At 38.8% G+C, this 20,819-nt stretch overlaps 1 protein-coding gene across 1 annotated transcript in view; it reads left to right on the top strand.

The window, feature by feature from the left end:
- The window catches only part of LOC105481566 (deoxyribose-phosphate aldolase), a 129,612-nt gene that overhangs the window by 43,933 nt on the left and 64,860 nt on the right, over nucleotides 1-20,819 (top strand). Inside the window, exons 5-6 of the mRNA XM_011741230.2 lie at nucleotides 309-443; nucleotides 19,943-20,071. Coding sequence (XP_011739532.1) covers nucleotides 309-443; nucleotides 19,943-20,071 — 264 coding nt within the window. The remainder of the gene's footprint in view (nucleotides 1-308; nucleotides 444-19,942; nucleotides 20,072-20,819) is intronic.

Here is a 20,819-nt window from a genome sequence, read left to right as displayed (position 1 = left end):
TTTGCTGGTTACTTAATCCACCTTCATGAGCATCTCTGCAGCATCTTAATTTCAGGTCTTCCAGAAGATGATAACATTTGTCCTAACACTAATATGAGAGAACATTCTATTTCTTCACACTTATGCATAATATAAGTGATGTTCTTAAGTGTCATTAATGCATTGGTCTTTAAATGCTGATGTTTTGGGGTTTGGAATTCTTTGATGAATTACTGACCAATTGAAATTTGGTTTTCCCCTCCCCCACTTCCTTACTTTCCTTCTTCCCTCCTTCCCTCTTTCTTCCTTTCCTTTCTTATCTCTGTTAGTGGCCACTGGATTTCCAGCTGGACAGACTCATTTGAAGACACGATTAGAAGAGATCAGATTGGCTGTGGAAGATGGAGCTACAGAAATCGACGTGGTAATTAACAGAAGCCTGGTGCTGACAGGCCAGTGGGAAGGTAGGTGCATGCTCTTACCTAAGAGAGTGTCACCATTCTTCCCTGGTGAATCAGATGATGAGATACGATGTAGTATGTTTTAGAGGTCACTGTTTTAGATGACAAGTTAGTAGATCAAAGGGTGAATTTAGGAGAAAGCATGACTAAGATTACTCATCCTTGTGCCCCTCATAAATCTAGGCAGTTGCCTACCTGCATGAACTTCTCAGATCCTTTTGAGTGCTTAGGTGAATAGTTGCTTCCATGCAATAGATTCATAACTTTTAAAACAATTTTACCAACATGCTTTTTCTTTAGAAGGGAAAAGTTACTACTATTCTGTACTGTTTTGTTACTCAATATGTACTTCACTCTAGGCAAGTCTTTTATGCAAAGTTTATTGGAATGTATTGGAGGAAACTTCCCTTTTTTATGTTAATTTTTGCAGTCTTTGAAGATATGGGATTATTTAGTTGACTAAGTTTATTTTTACTTCTTGCTTTCTTATACATAGCTCTGATGACTATCATGAGATTAATGATTCACCGTCACATCAGAATACAATAAGACATTGCCCTTTCCAGCAACAAGCTTTTGTTTTTTTAAGTAGATATTAAAGAATCAAATAGATTTTACCTCTGTCTTAAATACATTTTGTATACTAAAGATGAGGTCATTGGTAGCTAGAAAAGTAAAATTCTCTCTTTCAAAAAAGTCATTATAATAAATAGTTTAACCAAATTTTTATTTTTCTTTTTTGAGACGGAGTCTTCCTCTGTTGCCCAGGCTGGAGTGCAGTGGCGCAATCTCCGCTCACTGCAAGCTCTGACTCCCTGGTTAACGCCATTCTCCTGCCTCAGTCTCCTGAGTAGCTGGGACTACAGGCGCCCACCACCACGCCTGGCTCATTTATTGTATTTTTAATAGAGACGGGGTTTCACCGTGTTAGTCAGGATAGTCTCGATCTCCTGACCTCGTGATCCGCCCTCCTTGGCCTCCCAAAGTGCTGGGATTACAGGCGTGAGCCACCGCGCCCAGCCTAACCAGAAATTTTTAATGATATCACAAGTGAAAGCTAGGATAATATATTGTCTCTTTATATGTGTGTGTATCAAAAGGCATATTTTATACTAATTATGGAGACTATACCTACTCACTGTTTAAAAACAAAAATCCCCACTAGTCATAAAGGAAGTGGATATTCCTTGTAATCTCATTCCCTTGAAATAACCCTTGGTAACACTGCAGGGTGTAACTTTCCACACTTCTCTACATAGCATGCTATCCCCACACTCTTTTAAAGTTTAAATAAGAGAGAGGATCTTATCTCTTATTTAACCTGCTTGTTGGACTTGCCTATATCTCATGGGTATTTTCCTGTGACTCTTTCTATTCATTTATCTCTGTAAAGCCTTTGTTTGTCTATTTGTGAAGCCTAATTCCATTGATTGTCAATTATGAATTGCTTTTGGTTATGAAGTAGCAAACGTTCAGTCAGTGGTTTAAACCCTCAGTATTTACTTTCTTATATAAAGTCCAGGGGTAGGTATTTCAGGGGTGTGTGGCAGCTCCACAGAGTTCTTGGAGACCCGGTCTACGTTTATATTCCAGTTCCAAAGCACGTGGCTTCTGCTCTTAATATCAAGAGCACTTCATTGTCTGAGATGGCTTCTGAAGCTCCAGCCCCTTACACTCATTTTTTAGATCACAGGAAAGAAAGGCTTTTCACATCAAGTCTCACACAACACCTTTGCTTATTACACCTTTGCCCGTTGGCCTGAGCTGAGTGACGTGGCCATTTTTGGCTTCAAGTAAGCTGGAAAATAGAGTTTTTAGCTTGGAATATTAGCTACTTTCCTGTACATTCCCATTTCCATTACCTTCACCCCTCCGCTCCCCAAGTTCCCCATTAATACTCATCAACATTTATAATTCTTGCCAGGTTTAAATTCTTGACAGTTCACAAATATCTTCTTGTATTTTGTGTTCCTTTTTTATGATTGTTCATGTGTGTGTTTTAGCCAATTACAGTCATTCTTATAAGGCATATTTTAAATAGACGTCTCTGTTCCTATATATTAATTTTGCTTATCTGCTTTTAGTTCACTAAGATTTAAGGCTAGAGTAAAATGAAAAAGTGAGTAAGCACAGTATTTAAAACAAATCTGGCAATAAAGTTTATGTGATTTAGTTGTATATAAACCTATGTGTCCTTTATATCTTAAGCAATTGTAGGTATAGAAATAGAGTTTATAACTTACACCTTTTATTAAGCAGTTGTGGACATAGAAATATGGTTTATATTATGCTACTAATTGGAAAATAAAATACAATAGGAGATGGGTTTTGATGCAATTGACTGCCTCTTAATGAACTAGGAATGGTTGTTTTTAAGAACTGATAATTTCCCAATAACAGGCATTTATGCAAAATATAATGACACATCTTTGTCCTGGACCATACTTTTATATTAACTCTTTTTCTGGTGTTAATAACCTCTTGACCCAAACAAATTGAAAAGGAACATTAATACTAGAAATTTAATTCTAAATAGAAACCTGAAATGACTTAGGACTTTTCACTGCAATATTTTGTCTTAATTTTGATTCTCAATTTAATTGCATATTGTATTTTTCTGTGTCATGTTTTAATATTAGCTGTTTATTAAAATATGAACGTAAACGAATGTCTTGGAATTTGTGGATGGAAATGTCTATCAAGCAATTGCATTTTTAAATCTAGGGCCCTCTCCCTTGTGCAGTGAGGTTTGTGGGATACTTGGTATAGCACAATAGAAAGAACCTCATTTAATTTCATTTTTTAAGTTCTGGGGGACATGTGCCGAATGTGCAGATTTGTCGCATAGGTAAACGTGTGCCATGGTGGTTTGCTCCACCTATCAACCCATCACCTAGGTAGATATTAAGTGCCGCATGCATTAGCTATTTTCCCTAATGCACTACCTGCCTCCACCCTCCCCCGACAGGCCCCACTGTGTGTTGTTCCCCTCCCTGGGTCCCTGTGTTCTCATTAAGAACCTCATTTTTTAAACCTGGCCCTTTAGAGTGGTCTTAACCATTTCTCATGGACATGAGAGTCCACAGTTTAGGGTATGAACTAGTGGAGACTGGAGTTTGGGGGTGAGGGAGGTCTCATATTCCTCTCTGGGTTCTCCTTAGTGACCATTTAAAATGTCCACTTTCCTGAAATTTCTTACTTTTCTACCCTCTTTGAAGTTCCTTCACTGTTAGCATGTGAACTACCTGCTACTTCTCAGAGAAAATAAAACCATCAGACAGGAGCTCCCTCCAGGTCCTTGTATCAGGGCTGCTTTTCTTTGCTTCTTCCTTTGCTCCTTCCTCATAAATTCAGTCCCTCCACTGTGCTGTGGCTCTCATCTCCCCCTGCATTTTCAGAAGCCCTGCTCTATCCATTGGGCATTCTTTCTCTTGTGTCATCAGCCTCTCTCTGCCAGTTCATTGCCATTAAGCATTTAGACATACTCAAGCTTTTCTTAGCCATTTACGAAAGAACCCACATGCCGGCTTTCCCTTACCTTCATCCCCAGCAACGTCCTCCTTTCTTCTCTTCCCTTCATGACTAAAATTCTGAAAAGAAGACCCGGTGCGGTGGCTCACACCTGCAATCCCAGCACTTTGGGAGGCTGAAACGGGCACTTTGGGAGGCCTCATCCCCTTTTGCTCTGCGCCGCCCTAAGTTCTGTTTCCGCAGCGACACTCGGGGGCAGGGCGGCTTCCTCACTTGAGGTCGGGAGTTCGAAACCAGCCTGGCCAACATGGCAAAACCCTGTCTCTACTAAAAATACAAAAATTCGTTGGGTATGGTGGCAATACCTGTAATCCCAGCTACTCTGGAGGTTGAGGTGAGCGAATTGCTTGAACCTGGGAGGCAGAAGTTGCAGTGAGCCGAGATTGCGCCAATGCACTGCAGCCTGAGGGACAGAGTGAGATTCCGTCTAAAAAAAAATTTGTTTTGAAAAGAGTTTATTTGTTTGTCTTGAGAAGTTCAAACTAATATACTAATGACCTCTCATCTCATTTTGTCCAGGTCATACTCCCTAGTTGTTTATTTAGCATTACCAGGCAACCTATGACACAGCAGACTGTTCCTTCCTTCTGGTAACACTTTCTTGTCGTGGCTTTGGTGACTGCGTTCCTGAGGTCTTCTTTTCTGTTTCCGATTACCCCTGCGTCTCATCTGCAAGCTCCTCCACCTCCTCTGTAATCTCAGATTCTGAGAACCATGGACACTGAACTGTGGTTCTCAGAGTCTGTCCCAGTGCGACTTTTCTGCAACCTTGGTGTACTTCCCTTTGGAAACGTCATGTCCTTGCTGATTTAAGTTACATTCCTTATGGCAAAGACAACCAAACCTCCTGAGCACCAGGACCACCTGGACCCAGGGCCACCTACTCCAGAACCCGTATTCCGTTGTATCACTATACCATGTTGCATTTCACCCATCATTTACATATAAGTAGACATTCAAGATCACTGAACCTTGATGAAATCAGAGAAATCTAGCTATTTTAGAAATAAATCTATTAGGCCAGGCACAGTGGCTTATGCCTGTAATCCTAGCACTCTGGGAGGCTGAGGCAGGCAGATCACTTGAGCCCAGGAGTTCAAGACCAGTCTGGACAAATGGCAAAACCCCATCTCTGAAAAAAAAAAAAAATTGCAAAAATTAGCCTGGCGTGGTGGTATGTGCCTGTAGTCCCAGCTACTCAGGGTTGGGGCTGAGGTGGGAGGATTCCTTGAGCCTGGGAGGCAGAGGATTCAGTGAGCCATGATTATGCCACTGCACTCATAAACCACTGTGTGTGGCCTAATAGATTTATTTCTAAAATAGATTGAGCAAGAGAGTGAGACCCTGTCTCAAAAAAAAAAAAAAAAAAGAAAACTATTAAAAAATATTTTCATTTCCCTGACTTTCTTAACAATTTTTATTAAATACAATTCAATTTTTTATTGATTGTTCCAAACTGTTTTGTTACTGATTATATTATCCCAGAATACAGTGATGCTTTCAGGGGCCAGTGAAATCTCTGAGATGATTGGCCTCATAGCTCACAGTCCAGACTCTTTTTTGATTTATGTATCTTCTTATTTGTTACTGTTTTTTTGCCTGCTCCTTAGTAGTTAAGCTTTTTACTGTTAGGTCATGTTGAGCTCGTGATGGCACACTGTCCTTCCCTGACAGTCCTTCTGTCACTCCTGTCCAGCTGGACATGGAAATGTGGACAGCTGCATTTCTCACTTATCACCATAGTTTTAAACAAATAGGGTGTGGCATGTATTGTTGATTCTCAAAATTATAATACCTCACAAACATTTTCAAATGATTTGCCCCAGCTGCTTTCCTGACAGGATCTAGCATATCCGCCTGGGCATTTGTGATGAAAGAATTGAGGTGTGTATGTGAGGGAGGAATAGGCTCCTAAATGGGGAAAATCTCTCCAGGTGATTTTGTTCCCCTTCCCCACCAGTCCCAGGTCCTTATTAAGAAGTATTAACTCAGGACTCTTTCTTCTTCTTCTTCTTTTTTTTTTTTTTTGACATAATTCCAGTTCTTAGTTGCATATACTTTAGGTGCCAGATAATGGAAGCATTGTTGAATTTACATACAGCAATGTATGTAAATTCATACATTGAATACATTCATATATTGTATGTTTTATTTTATTACTAGTACTAATTTAATTTTTATACAATTATTTGTATTTATATTTATATACAATTAATAAATAATAAATATTTAACAATAAATTATTAAATAATCAATAAATATATTTATATATAAATATATAATATATACAAAAATATATAAAAACATATAAATATATTTATATACAATTAATTGTATTTCCTATATGTTTCTATGCCTTTAGCCTGGATCTGTAGTTAGCTGTAAACAGGAGAGTTTGATGAATAAAGTGTTATCCCAGTGAATTTAGCTAAGAAATGCATCTGCTTTCTGTGCTCTTGAGAAAAGAAGGCTTTCCTCTCCCTGGGATGGCTGTGCTCTCTGAAAAAGATAGCATCCAAATGGGGGCATCACCCAGCCAGCCAGCCAGGCCATCCAGTCATTGCTGATGTCACAGTCAGATCCCGAACAAATGCACTGTGGGAGGACAGTACTGGGAAAGCAGGAATAGTTGAAAGTTGCATCTTTGCATTTAGACAGATCTTGGTTGGAATCTTGGCTCTATTGTTTACTCTTGGACAGGTTCTTCTCTGTGTTTTCTGTTCCTTCTATGTAAAATGGAGATAATGACATCTACTTCACAGGGTTACAATAGGGAAGAAATTAGATAATGTATGTAAAATGATCATCCTGTTGCTTGACCTAGATGAAGCCCTCCTTGCTAGCTGCAATGTTGCCTTCTCCTTCTCCTTCCTCCTGCCCCTGTTGATGGTCTGTTATCAAGGGAAGGGACACATAGCACATGTGTTAAGTGAATAAAGTGGAACTCTAAAGACCTGGGTTTTAGTCTTTATGATTTTGATAATTTATACCTAGACCTTGGGTAAACACTTCACTTCTCTCTGCTTCCATGTAAATGTTACAAATGAGGGGATAGGACATAATGATTTCTACAACCCTTTAGAACTATAATGATCTTTGATTTTATATTTAGTGTTTTCATTTTCAGTGAATATTATTCCCACGATTTGTACATGTAATACAATATTTCTTAATGGTGGTGGTGAAGTTGACATATAAACAGTTCTTTGAAGAAAGCATTCACCAGAAGTGGTTCATCATCTCATAAATCTTATTGAGCAGGTTTTAAAAATTGATTAATTTCCGTGCTCTGTTAATATACAGAGGTGTTCATTTTACTTTTTAAATGACTTTTTCTGTTGCATCTGTTTACCTAACATATTTACCAGTGACAGGGAAATGCTGTAAGATTGCACCTTGTTCAGGAATCTAGCTCCATGAGCTGAGGACCTGGAGCTGGCTTTACTAGCTTTGGGAGACTGATTCCATACTGGAGCACCAGCAGATGTCATTCCAAAGGTGGCTAGGATTGTCTGATATTCTGCAGCATATCATGTTCAGTGAGCAATTGGAAGTACCTTTTGTCTCCTGTATCCAGAGCCTCATGTACTTTTCATCTCCTTCAATTGTTTACCCCTGAATTGCTATCTTAAATCTGGCCTGTGAAGTACATACCTCATGGCTATCAAACATTTTAGGATAAGAAAATGAAATATCGGCACCAAAGTCACATTATTTTTCATTTTCTTATATGAAGAGAATCCTAAAGACCTTGAATCTGTGCAGTAATCTATTTTTCTTATTTGCTGATTTTTACACAAGAAGGATGGTAGAAAGAACATATCATATAAATTGGTATATTTCTTTTATAGAGTGTTAATCATATTTTATTAGAAAAGTAGTTTCTAAATCTATAGACACTTTTTGGGGAGGAATTACATAATCTATAATTTGTGGTTTCTCTGTTTTAGGAGTTGTATATAACAGAAATTCTGGAAATACTTATGACAACTGTATACTTTTATGGGTTTTATTTTTATGCTACAATTCTTCAAAACTTTAGGCACTATTGATAAAAATGTGCATCTTATCTCTTGTAGGTTATTATTATATCTGGTGTGTTAGCTTTTCTCTGCCTTAGTCTCACAAGATTAATTAGTTGCCTTGGTGAATGAAACTGTTCTTGAACATTTTGTGACTTCTTTAGTTTAAAAGGTGGCTGTTCAATTTTATATTAAGTGTTTTACTGTACATATAATTATCTTAAGAGTTATATTCAGGCCATTCTTGTGCAGTGTTGAACATCTTTCTGATACTCAAAAAATAATTGCTTAGATATGTTCGTTAACAATTATTTTTTAAGTGCCTTTGAATAGCAGGAAATATAAAAGGAAATATACTTTTTGACTTTTAGATAGGAAACAGTCTTTAAACACTTGGATTCTTACTTAAATCATAATTTTAAACATATAAGTTTTAGTAACAGAGTTTTTGTTGTCTGGAGCAGTGCTTTTCCAGAATACTTAGCAGATTGCCAGCTGCTTCAAAATTGAGAAGATACTTTCCTTTCAGGTGGACCCTAGAGAGAAGAAAGTTAATTTTATTTATTTATTTATAAGTGTTTTTAGCTTTTTGAGAGTTTTAAAATTTTCATGTCCTTTTTAAAAATATACCATTCTATTTTTTAAAATAGTGTTAAGAATGATCTCATTAAAAAAACTGAAAAAAAAACAAACAAACAGGTGCACCCACATTTCCAACTCCATCTCCCCTTTCAGATTGTTCAAGATGTATACATGTTGATTGTTTATCTGTAGACCTAGTTCTTTCCATGTTGTTATCAGAGGTTGACACCAAATTACCAAGTAGATATTTTTCCTTTGATTTAAATTTAGATTCCATTCCAGCAAAGCAACACGAAAAAACCTAATGTCTAGTTTTAGCTTCTGGTGATTAGGTTCTCCAGGTAAGAAGTGAAAATGGAGACTAAATGGTGTTACCATCCTTATTCAGAAAGTCATTATTTTCAGCAAAATGGGACCAAGGCAAAAAAATCCAGGTTGCAAGACTTGGAAAAACGAGTGTCCACCCCATGGGACATTTACAGATTGATCACTATGACAGCAGCTCTTTCTAGAGGTAATACTGTTGTCATTAGGTTGTGATAATTCTCCAGAGACCCCAAGAGCCCCATATTGAGAACATCTGGAAACTGTTCAGATGACACAAATTTTTGTTTTCTGTTGTTAAGGCTTCCATGGTGCCTTTCTGTGGCATCTGCCATTGGTTTTCTTTTCTTTTTTTTTTTTTTCAAAGCTCCTTTCAAATCAGGAAATTAAAATACAAGATTATTTTCCTCACCTATGCTCCTAGGCTCTTGTCTTGATACCCAGTGTTATGAAATCTATCAGGTAAACTGCTGGCCAACTGGGATGTCTGCTGAAATTTCTGGAGGTGGAATAGCAAACGAGTTCATCCAGCAAAGAGAGCATCTGAAGGTCCATGAGTCTTGTCAAGAAAACACAAAGTCCCACACATAAGACAGGGATGGGGAGTTTTTCCTCACTGAAGAGGCCATCTTTATATGTCAACTCTTTTTTTTTCTTGAGATGGAGTTTTGTTCTTGTTGCCCAGGCAGGAGTGCAATGGTATGATCTCGGCTCACTGCAGTCTCCGCCTCCCAGGTTCTAGAGATTCTCCTTCCTCAGCCTCCAGGGTAGCTGGAATTACAAGTGTCCACCACCATGCCCGGCTAATTTTTTGTTTTTTAAATAGAGATGGCGTTTCTCCATGTTGGCCAGGCTGGTCTCGAACTCCTGACCTCAGGTGATCTACCCGCCTCGGCCTCCCAGAGTGCTGGGATTATAGGCGTGAGCCACTGTACCGGGCCAGATCTCAACTCTTAAAGAAAATTCAGGAACCACTGCTAAAATGAACAAGGCCAGCAGATTTCGGAGTACAGTCAGTCTTCAGTGAGGGCAGATGTTTCCTAATTAAATTCCTGAATTTCTTTTTGGCTTCTGTCCTTTCTTCATTATCAAAGTACCAAACAGTATAGCACATCTGGTCTCATAGGAAGACAGCACCTCGTGTGGGTTCCTGCAGTCTAACCAGAACAGGAGTTTTTCACAAATGGCCTCCACATCTGCCATGAGCGATTTCTTCTCTGGAAATAGCCATAGGATCCTACCGTGTAGCCTGGTATTCCAATTCTTGTTCAGACAGTGGATGTAGGCGATGCAGCAGCCATTGTTGTTGGGGTTGTCCGCATGATGAATGTAACCTATTCCATTTTTAAGATAGCAAGCCACCATTGCCTTGGACCTCTCCTTCACATAGTATTTTCCCAGTGGCTCCTGCACTAGAGGACCAGCCTGTCAATGAGGGACAGGAGGAAGCTAATGGCCTTGCAGCCCTTCTTGTTGCTCCCAGTCTACATGAACTGGTCACCCACAGTTCACCTTTTGGAGACGCTGCACACAGCCCAGCCAGCTGGCTGTCCCGCAGGGCCCCCTTGCAATGCAGCTGCTTAATGTGCTCCTGGATGCAGTTGCCCACCACCTCCTTGCCCAGGAAGATTTGCAGGTTGCAGGAACTGACCTCCTGCAGACAGGGCATGATGTGTACTCTAGGGAAAATTTATCCAATTCCTGCCTCGTGATGTGTCCCGGGGCATTTCACGCACAGGGCAGAAGTCAGGGACCCCTAGCGTGCACCCAGAGAGGGAACGATGTATGCAATGTGAAGCCAAGGCGTGGGGAGCGGGGCCATGGTCCCGAGCCACTGCAGTCAGTACCAGGGACAGGGGAAAGTTGCTCACAACTCTCAGGAGAAGGGATCTGTGTTCAGGGACCAGTGGGAGAGTGGTGCAGGACTCCACGATCTAGTGCTGGACTTGCAAGTTCATCTTAAATAGAGAAAAGTAAAATGCTATAGATGCAAGTTCTGCTGGTGTGCGGGGACAGCATTGCAGAAGGTAGGGCAGGTTGTCAATCTGATTGGATGCTGTTTCAAACATGCAGTCTGACCCCTTTGCCTCCTCTCCAGCCCTTGGATCCACACTGATGCACACAGGCCTTTCTGAGTGTGGCCGAGTGCTCTGAGTTCTGTCAGTGAGTACTCCACTGACACAGCCTCACTTGTTTTTCAGCTGGGAACGACAGGCAGAGGTCAGGTTATGACTTCTACTTCTCAGTGTGGCAGTAGTAGGAGGGATGTGGGGAGACAAACAGGAGACAACTCTTCTGCTAGTTGTGCCACTATATTGATTAAGCATCTGCAGTGTAATATATCCTGGGTTTCTAGCACGCCCACTTTCACTACCCCTGAAAACCTCATTATAAGTGAAAACATTTATTAATAGGTTTTTAATGGGACATCACTATGCCAGCCACTTCTCTGGTGTATGTGTTTTGTTAAATTTTGCATTATTCTGACCACTTTGCAGTTGTGGTATTGGAATTCCATTTTCATTTGTCAGGCACCTTTGATAATAGCCTACCAAATTATTATTTTTCTAGTACATGGCAAGAATTGCTTTTTTTTTTAAATAGAGAATTTCCAGTTTTCATAAGGTTTGAAGTTTTAACAACAGACATATATTACATGTGGATATGTAAGCAGAAAAAATAGTAAAGGCTCTGGAGAATAAGGTTGTGATGGTTGCAGATATTTAACTGTGAGGACATTTACTGAAGTCTTACTTGTAATAGCAAAAAATCTGGAACCTTAAGTATCCGATAGGAAAATGATTGAATAAATTTTTTATGTCCATGTGATGGAATATTGTGCAGCCATTAATAATAGCTCCATAGACCTGTATTTATTAACATAGAAATATGTCAGGGATATATTGAAGGAAAAAAGCATGTTACAGAATAATATGTACCATATATAATCACTTCTTTTTAAAGTCATAGAAGTCATAGAGTGATTGATAGTCTAAAAAGCCCTCCTGTAAGAAAAATATCTGGATGCTAAATTACAACAAACATATCAAATTATTTTTTAACTTTTATTTTTGAATGATTTTAAACTTACAAAAAAGTTGTAAAATTGGTACACAAGACTACAGTTTTATCACTGAGATTCCCTAGTTATAAAGTGCTACCCCATTTGCTTTTTTTGACTTATTTCCTCCGTGATGTGTGTACATACATATATAAATGACGTATTACATACATATTTTTCTGAACCATTAGGGAATAAGTTGCAGACCTGTTCACCTGTTACCCTTAAATACTTCAGTGTGTGTTTCCTGAAAACAAGGACAAGGACACTCTTGTACCAAGCCACAGTAGTGCATCAAAATCAGGAAATTAACATTGATAACCATATGGCCATTAAATCTACAGAGTATTCAGATTTTGCAGATTGTCCCAATAGTGTTGTTTATTAGGTCTAGGATCAGTTGTTTCATATTTCTTTAATATTCTTTAACCTAAGAATACTAAGAACAGTCCTCAGTCTTTCCTTGTCTTCGACAATTACGGGCCTGTTATTTTTGTAAAATATACCTCAGTTTGGGTTTGTTTGGTATTTTCTCACAATTAGATTCAGGTTATACATTTTTGGCAGGCGTACCATGGAACTTTTGCTCTGTTCTTCTCAGTGCATTATTTCAGGAGTCACAGGATGTTAATTTGTACCATTATTGATGATGTTCCTTTTTTTACTTGGCAAAGATGGTTTCTGCCAAGTTTCTCCATTGTAAAATTAATAAGTATTTTGCATGTTAATAAGTAATTAATACAGATTATGAATGGAGATATTTTGAGACTATGTTAATATCCTTTTCCTCATCTAACTTTTATTCACTCTTTTAGCATCCATTGATGATTTTTCAGCTATTACTTTGATTTTCTAATTCTGTCATTTCTTCTATACTTATGAGTTGGCATTACCAAATCTGGGCATGATGTGGAACCCTAGAAAGCCAGATGTGGTATTGACATCCGTCCCTCCCTTCTTCCCTCTGTCCTTACTGGTCTCTCTTCTTCCCTCCCTTCCTTCCTGTCTCTCCTCACTGGTCTCTCTCCTTCCCTCCCTTCCTTCCTGTTTGTAAGAACTCATTGATTCTTATTTTACTCAATTGGTTATAATCCTTTACCATCATTATTTATTTTGATACTCAGATAGTCCCAGATTTGGCCAGTGGGAGTGTAACTGCTCACTGGGTTCACCTTGCCTGCTGCCTACAGAGAGCCAGTTTCTCAAGACAGGGAATTACAGTAGAGAAAGAGTAATTCATGCTGAGCCAGCTGTATGGCAGACCAGAATTTTATTCTTACTCAAGTCAGTCTCCCCGAGCATTTGGGGATCAGTTTTTAAGGACAACTTGGTGGGTTGTCAGTGATCTAGGAATGCTAATTGGTTGGGTAGGAGATGGAATCCTAGGGAATTGAACCTGTCCTCTTGTGCTCAGTTAGTTTCTGGGTAGGGGCCACAAGGTCGAATGAGCCAGTTTATCAATTTGGATGGTGCCAGCTGATCCATCAAGTGCAGGGCCTGCAAAATATCTCCAGCACTGATCTTAGGAGCAGTTTAGGGAGGGTTGGAATCTTGCAGCCCCCAGCTGCACGACTCTTAAGCCATAATTTCTAATCTTGTTAATTTCTAATCTTGTTAGTTCTACAAAGGCAGTCTAGTCCCCAGGCAGGAAGGAGGTTTGTTTTGGGAAAGCGCTGTTATTATCTTGTTTTAAACCATGAACTATCAACTAAGTTCCTCCCAAAGTTAGTTCAGCCTGTGCCCAGGAAGGACCAAGGACAGCTTAAAGGTGAGAAACAAGATGGAGTCAGTCAGGTTAGATCTCTTTTACTGTCTCAGTCATAATTTTGCAAAGACGGTTTCAGGAGCTGCTTCAAACTGGCTCCTCTATCCTTTTTATGTTCCCATCATTCTTTAGAAACTTCCTTGCTTTCTTGTAATAGATGTTTCAGGTGTATCTTTGACTTTGTCTGCTCCAGCTTTGGAATCAGTCATTTCTCCAAGGAGCTCTTCCTCCTTTTATTGATTAATTGTATTTAGAAACCAAGATCTGGCTGCTAGGTATAACTCACTGTTATTCGGATGTTATTTTTCTAGGCCCTCTTATCAGACAGATCTAGTAAATACATGAACGTACACATATACACAGCACACACATAGAAACACACATTCATTTATATTTGTTTATCTGTATGTCAGTCTATAAATCTGTCTTAGAACTTACCACTTCACACTGATAACCTTTATTACACTCCAGCATTGCATGGTTTATTCTTACTTTCCCCTTCCATATTTATACCCCTTCTCTTGTCAGTGAGAAATCTTGCTCCCATTATCCATTATCTTCAGTATATTCATCTTTTTGATCAATATTTACCTAGTTGATCAATTGCTTTGTATTTGACAATCTCTAGAGCCTACGGGTTATCTTCCTGGCTCTACTTACCACGTCCTCCCCAACCCCTAGAATTTTCAGTCCTCGCTGGTAAGGACTTTCACTTTCCCCAGAGCTGACTGCACGTCCTCCTCACCTTGCCTCCACCCTGATGTGGCAACATGCAGGCTAAGAATTTCTCTAGGCCCCAGTGACATGGTGGCTAGGTTTCTCTTCACCTGCTTGGCAGTATGTGACTTGAGAAAATCCCTGCTCCCTCTTGTCTGTGGTTGAGAGCTCCCAAAGACAGAGTTCAGAATCATCTTTCTAAATCAACAAGAGGCTCTTTCATTTTAGTTATAACAGCTTAAACTTTTAGAGTAAGTCAACGTTTACCATCATTTTACATGTGCTTATTATTAAAGGTGGATCTGAAGGAAAAATGATTATCTTCCTAACCATTTTAATACTTTTATATTTATTGGCAGAATTTGAGAAGGGTTTGAGCTGTAAAAGTAAAGCTCTCCTATCTAATCTTGAGGAGAAAAATGAATCCCAAGTAACACAACTAATCAGCGGCCAAGCAAGGGCTGAAAAGTCCTCATTCAAAAATGCGAACTCTACTGTAGCACCATACTCTTGTTTTCTTCCCATCCAGGAGAGCTAAAAGAGCAATTTATAGATCATTTTTAGTGTATTATACAAAATTAAGTATCTTAGGTTTCTGAATTACCTTGGAACTTTTCATTTTATGCAGCTTTTTTACCCTAGAAGCATGAAAACCAGGTCTTAGGATTATAATGCCCATCTGTCAAGTGAGTAGTTTGAACTGGAAGGGAATTGACATCCCTTTAGGTTCTGAGTTTTGACGACTCTGTGGCTCGAAGCACTGCAGTGTATTTCCCTGAGAATATGTTGTAACTACAGTGAGTGTGCCTGTGCATGCATGTGTGTTATGTGTGCTGGAATAGAGGCAGAAAATTTTGAGGAAATACAGTTTTATTCCACGTATGAAGGCATGACGAGTCCTTTCTGTAAGATTTGGGGCAGGTCATTCCTCTCTCCATGTCTCACTTTTCCTTTTGAGATGGAGTTTCGCTCTTGTTGCCCAGGCTGAAGTGCAATTGCGCAATCTTGGCTCACTGCAACCTCTGTCTCCTGGGTTCAGGCGATCCTCCTGCTTCAGCCTCTCTAGTAACTGGGATTATAGGGGTCCACCACCACACCCTGCTAATTTTTTGTACTTTTTTAGTAGAGAAGGGGTTTCACCAGGTTGACCAGGCTGGTCTCGAACTCCTGACCTCAGGTGATCCACCTGCCTCGGTCTCCCAAAGTGCTGGGATTACAGGCGTGAGCCACTGTGCCTGGCCCACATCTTACTTTTCACATTGGAAACATGAAGGTAACTGAACTATCTCACAAGGGAATGGTTAAATGGTGTGTGGAGAACACTGAGCATTTTTGAGGGAATAAGCTTTCAAAACGTAGGGGATTTCTTATCCTTTAGAGTAATTATTCCTCATGCAAAATTTTTTGGAAAGGGCATCTGTTGAACTTATTACTTCACTTGTAATTTCCTCTGTGTGTGTGGTCTAGCAGCAATTATAATAACCCCACACCCCACCATTGTCCTTTCCTATGAACATAGGGGAAAACCTGCTCATTCATTTTTCCATTGTTTGGCTTATTTATATTGAAAGGAAAGTGCCAGCTGAGTTTGTTAAAGGATATAATTTGAGATTGACTGGGTTACATTTCAGCCATCAAGCCACTTTGATTAGCATATGTCATTCATCTAGTTTCCAAGGTGTCTATCATGGTACTGTCAAAGTACTCAAAATGACCTAAACACTAATAATGCTTCTTTGTGGTTTCTATGGCTTGTGTTGGAGTGAAGTGGTCCATTTTTTCTTATATGTAAGATCGGCAAATTCTAGTTGTGCTTTCATAAGTATTAGGACAGTGCTTGCTTTTTTTTGTTGTTGTTGTTCATTATAGTTATTTTTGGGTTTTTGGAAGTGTATGAGAAAGAATGTGGGAAGCTGGTATTGAATGATTAAATGCCTACTAAATGCCTCGTTTTGTTCTAGCCACATGTATTATTTAATCGTCACAAAAATATGTGAGCAAACTGAGCCTCCCTAAGTAATTAGGCTTAGAGAAATTGAATAATTCCTAAATGTTTACACAAGTAGCAAGTAGCAAAAACTGTCTTATGTCAAGAGTCTGCTATTCAATGTAGCATGGGTTCTTAGCTTAAAAACAAACTTGTTTGTGATATATAGTAAACTTTTTTCCCCAGACTGTTTTTTAGGGGCCCAAAGAGATTTTATGTTCTTTAAGGAACATAGATCATGGTGTCCTCAGCTTTTGTAAGTCCCTCTGTAATCTGAGCCTGATAAGCACCGAGTAATAACAGTAACACCATCACTGCTGCCACCAACAACTTTGAAAACAGGAACTGACATTCCTTGAGCATGAACAATGTGCGGGATATTGTCCTTATCTATTCATGTATGTTAACCTGTTTGATGCTCAAAATAACTCCGTGAGGTGTGCATACTTCTATCATTCCCATTTTGTAAATGAACGTGGGACAGGTTTAGAGTTAAGTAAGTTACCCAAATCAAACAATAAACTAGTAGTAGAGTTGGGGTGTGAATCCATATACTCAGGAGAACCCACATTATTGTCTACAATACCATACGTCTTCAGTAAATATTCATGAGTTGAAGATGAACAAAACCAATTCTGATTAAGTGAAGCTGAAAGGGGATTTATTATATTAGAAAGACATAAAGCAGCTCACTGAATAAGGAGGAAGCCTTGCTTGGAAAAAAAGCAGGACCATGAGAGAATAAGGAGCAGAGGACACAGTCAGATTGTGCCACAGGAAGAGCGTGGTCCCAGGGCCACTGCTGGTGCTGCTCCTGCTGGCCAGCACAGGTACCACACTGTTGGCTGGTCGCTGGCCTCTGGGACACTGGACTTTTGGATCTCCTGCTATTGCTGATACCGCACTAATAAGGAAAATATCTAACTATTCTTTCATCTTTGCCTCACTCTGTAAGATTCAAAGGCCTGGGTAGAAGCAATCACTTGATAGAGCCCAGGTCACATTTTAAAAAGACCAGATTTGGTATAACTTTTGATATAATTGTTCTAGTATATTTTGGGCAGAATGGTAACAAAGAAATGACAACTTTCCACCTGTTAAACCTTAAAGATTAAGATATTTTCTCAGAAAAACTTGACCCTATTATGTGGTAAAATAGGCCAGTAAAATGATTTTAGAAATTGGCAGTTAACGAATGAGAAGGCATTGGCTGCATATTTGTAAATCCAGTTATGTTGTAAGTGAGCACTTTTGGTTCATTCTGTTTGGATCATGGATTAAAGAGCATAACTTCCAAATGACTGAATCATGAAATACCTCTGGTTTTCTTGGTTAATTTTAACTATACTTCAAGAAATTCACTTGGCATCAGAAGGTAGTACTCTAGAAAAAGGATGATTTTTTTGGTTCACAAATATGGCTGTGATCAGTGTTTTAAGAATTTGTTTTACAGGCCAAAGTTCACTTTAACAACTGCTATAATAAAATACTTTCAAGCCTTGTCTGATGGCTCACTGATTGTAAGCAGTAATCCATACAACAGAACTTTGGTTACTGGAACTGGGTCAGGCCATGAAATAAGATTTGACTTTTATAACACAACACTTAGTGGAAATTCATTTTACTAGAATTCTGAACTTAATAATTAAACTTTTTGAGTGCTTATAACATGTCAGGCAGTATGCAAAGTACTTTGTATCTCTCTCTCTTATTCCTAGTAACCCTGTAAAGTAAATATTATTGACACCTTAAGGATGGAGCTGATGCTGAGAGAAATAACTTGCCGAAGGTCCCACAGGAAATGATGGAGTTGGGTTTTAAATCTGCATTTGTCTCACTCTAAAGCCAGCTTTTAATGACAACACTGTTTTGTGGAAGAAAATCATTAATTAAATCACAAGTTAACTTGGATTAGTGTTCTCGGATTTTTAGATCAGAAGATTTTCCTTGTCACTTGTTCTTAGAGAACAAGTTTCTTTTTTTAGATTCAATAACTCAAGAAATGTCATTCCATCCAATTCATTCTCTGAATTAAAAGAATATATATATTTTTTTGCTACATAGTCTATTACTATTTTTAACATTCTTACACAGGTTGTCACATTGAAGGCATAAGTAGGATGATTTTCTCCCAGGTTAGGTAGATGGGCAGGGTAAGGTAGGTGGTGTGGCATCTCAGATCAATCATCCCTAGTACTCAGAACTGCGCGTTACTAAGGATCTGTGAAAATAGTCTGTTCTTTATTGAAGCACCTTCTGTGGGTACCATCTCTCAGTGGTAACAAACTTTCTAAACTGAGCATCTTGGAATAGAATATTTGCTTTCATTTCTCTTCATTTTTCACTTTTGAGCTTCAAGTTCATGTTTTCTAGGACTGAGAAGGCAAGTTTTATTTGGCCGTTACAACTCTTGTGGTTTGAACTGAGTTTGCTAACTTGAGACTAATTTTTCATTTTTTTATGTACTTTAGTAAGCCTGTGAATTACAGAACTCTCATTTTAGCTTTAAGAAATGCTTACCCCAACGCTTATTATGAATGTTTCCTTCCTGCTTGGTTTAGTCCATGTGCTTATAAAACTACTTCCTATGAAAGATTCTCAAATACAAAGGAAAGAAAAAGCCTTGGTCCTGATACCATGGCAGTAGTCTGAGTTCAAGAAATGAAAGTGGCTGGCCTGATACAGGGTAAAAGCCAAAATCCACTGGTGTCATTGAAAAAAGACTTAAATAAGTTTTTAAAGATTTAATACCCATGATTTTGGTCTAATTTGCTTACTAAAATCCTGTTACCTTTCATATGAAATGTTACCTTGAATATGAAATATGAAATAAATCTGGGCACAATGTGGAACCCTCCAAAGCCAGATGTGGTCCTGGGGTCATGGGCTCAGGGGTTAATAGATTCAAGGCAGCATCTCTGAGCCTCCCTACAGATGGCTTTGTGCACATGCATCCAACACTACCTGGCCAGGCTCAACACTTTTTAGTCAGATATATAAACATACTCTGGCAGGCAGTGGGGCAAGCTGCCGTGTCTATTGTCATGAACATAACTCTCAAGAAAGGTGTGCTTTGTATTTCAACCAAAGAACCTATTACTTGTGAATGGAAGAATTAATGAGAACCTAAGATTTATTTTATTACTTTTCAAAGGGGTACACCACTGTATGTATAGTAGCTACATTTGTTTTTTGTTGGAAGCAACCATCATATGGACAAGACAGAAATTATTTATAATTTGCATGTCATTATGATATTTAAAAAGCTCTATGTCTCTGGACCTCAGGCCAGGGCTTAGAAACGGTTTCATGGTAGCAAACCAAGCATTCCTTGTAACAGGATGTGAACTGCAACAGAATGCTCCAGGCAATGTTAAATTGGGGTGATTTTTAGAAAGTGACAAATGTTTTATGTTTCCTAAATGTGAAATGGGTTCTACCAGCTCTAAACGGCTGCCAAGTTATGTTATCACTTGCCTGCTTTGTAACTGCCTCAATTATTTTCTTTCCCAGCCCTGTATGATGAGATTCGTCAGTTTCGCAAGGCCTGTGGGGAGGCTCATCTGAAAACTATATTAGCAACAGGAGAGCTTGGATCTCTTACTAATGTCTATAAAGCCAGTATGATAGCAATGATGGCAGGTAAGTGTTTTGTATTCAAATGATGTTTTCTATTGAATTGATGTTTTTAGGAGAAATTTAAGTAAGTGAAAGCATTTAGCTATTATTAAACATGCTAACCACTTGGAATTTTTTTTGTAGGAGGAATCCGATATTTTGTAAAAACATGTCCAGTGTGAAGTGGTCAAAAACTCCTGGCTGTCTTCCACATTTTTTTTTTTTTTGTGGCATTTCATTGCTGCACTATGCTTATAAGGCAGTAGATGGCTCTCTTGTTAGTGAATTGCCTTCTGTTTTATTCTTTGATTATTCACTCATCAACATATGTTAGACAGGAATTTCTTTAACTCTGACTTACTCCTCTCTGAATGTAAGCTTTTCATTTATCTCAGAGATATGTATCCATACTATCTGAGACAACCTCTGCCTTTGTTTGCGTTAATGTTTTAAAATTTAGTGCAGTATCATTGATTTTTATACTTTCAAATATGAGTTGACTTATTCTTTATCTCTGAACAGCAGGTCGATCCATTTAGACATCCACGCTTGCAGCCTAGGAGTCATGCTTGGTGCTTTCTTTTTCTCACCTCACATAAATCAGTGAATAAGCCTTGAGAGTTCTCTCTAGACCTCTTTGCTGTGTTTGACACGTCTTCCCTCCATTCTAAGTGATGCCGTCTTAGGCCACCATCCTCCTCCACAGGGATTACTTCAGCTGTTCCCCGTCTTCTTGACTTTTGTTCCCCTCCAATCTGTTCTCCACACTGTC

This window comes from Macaca nemestrina, chromosome 10 (genome assembly GCF_043159975.1).
Source record: "Macaca nemestrina isolate mMacNem1 chromosome 10, mMacNem.hap1, whole genome shotgun sequence".
In the NCBI taxonomy this organism is placed as follows: domain Eukaryota; kingdom Metazoa; phylum Chordata; class Mammalia; order Primates; family Cercopithecidae; genus Macaca; species Macaca nemestrina.
Note: the sequence above shows the minus strand (reverse complement) of the source record. Positions and strands in the feature narration are given on the sequence as shown.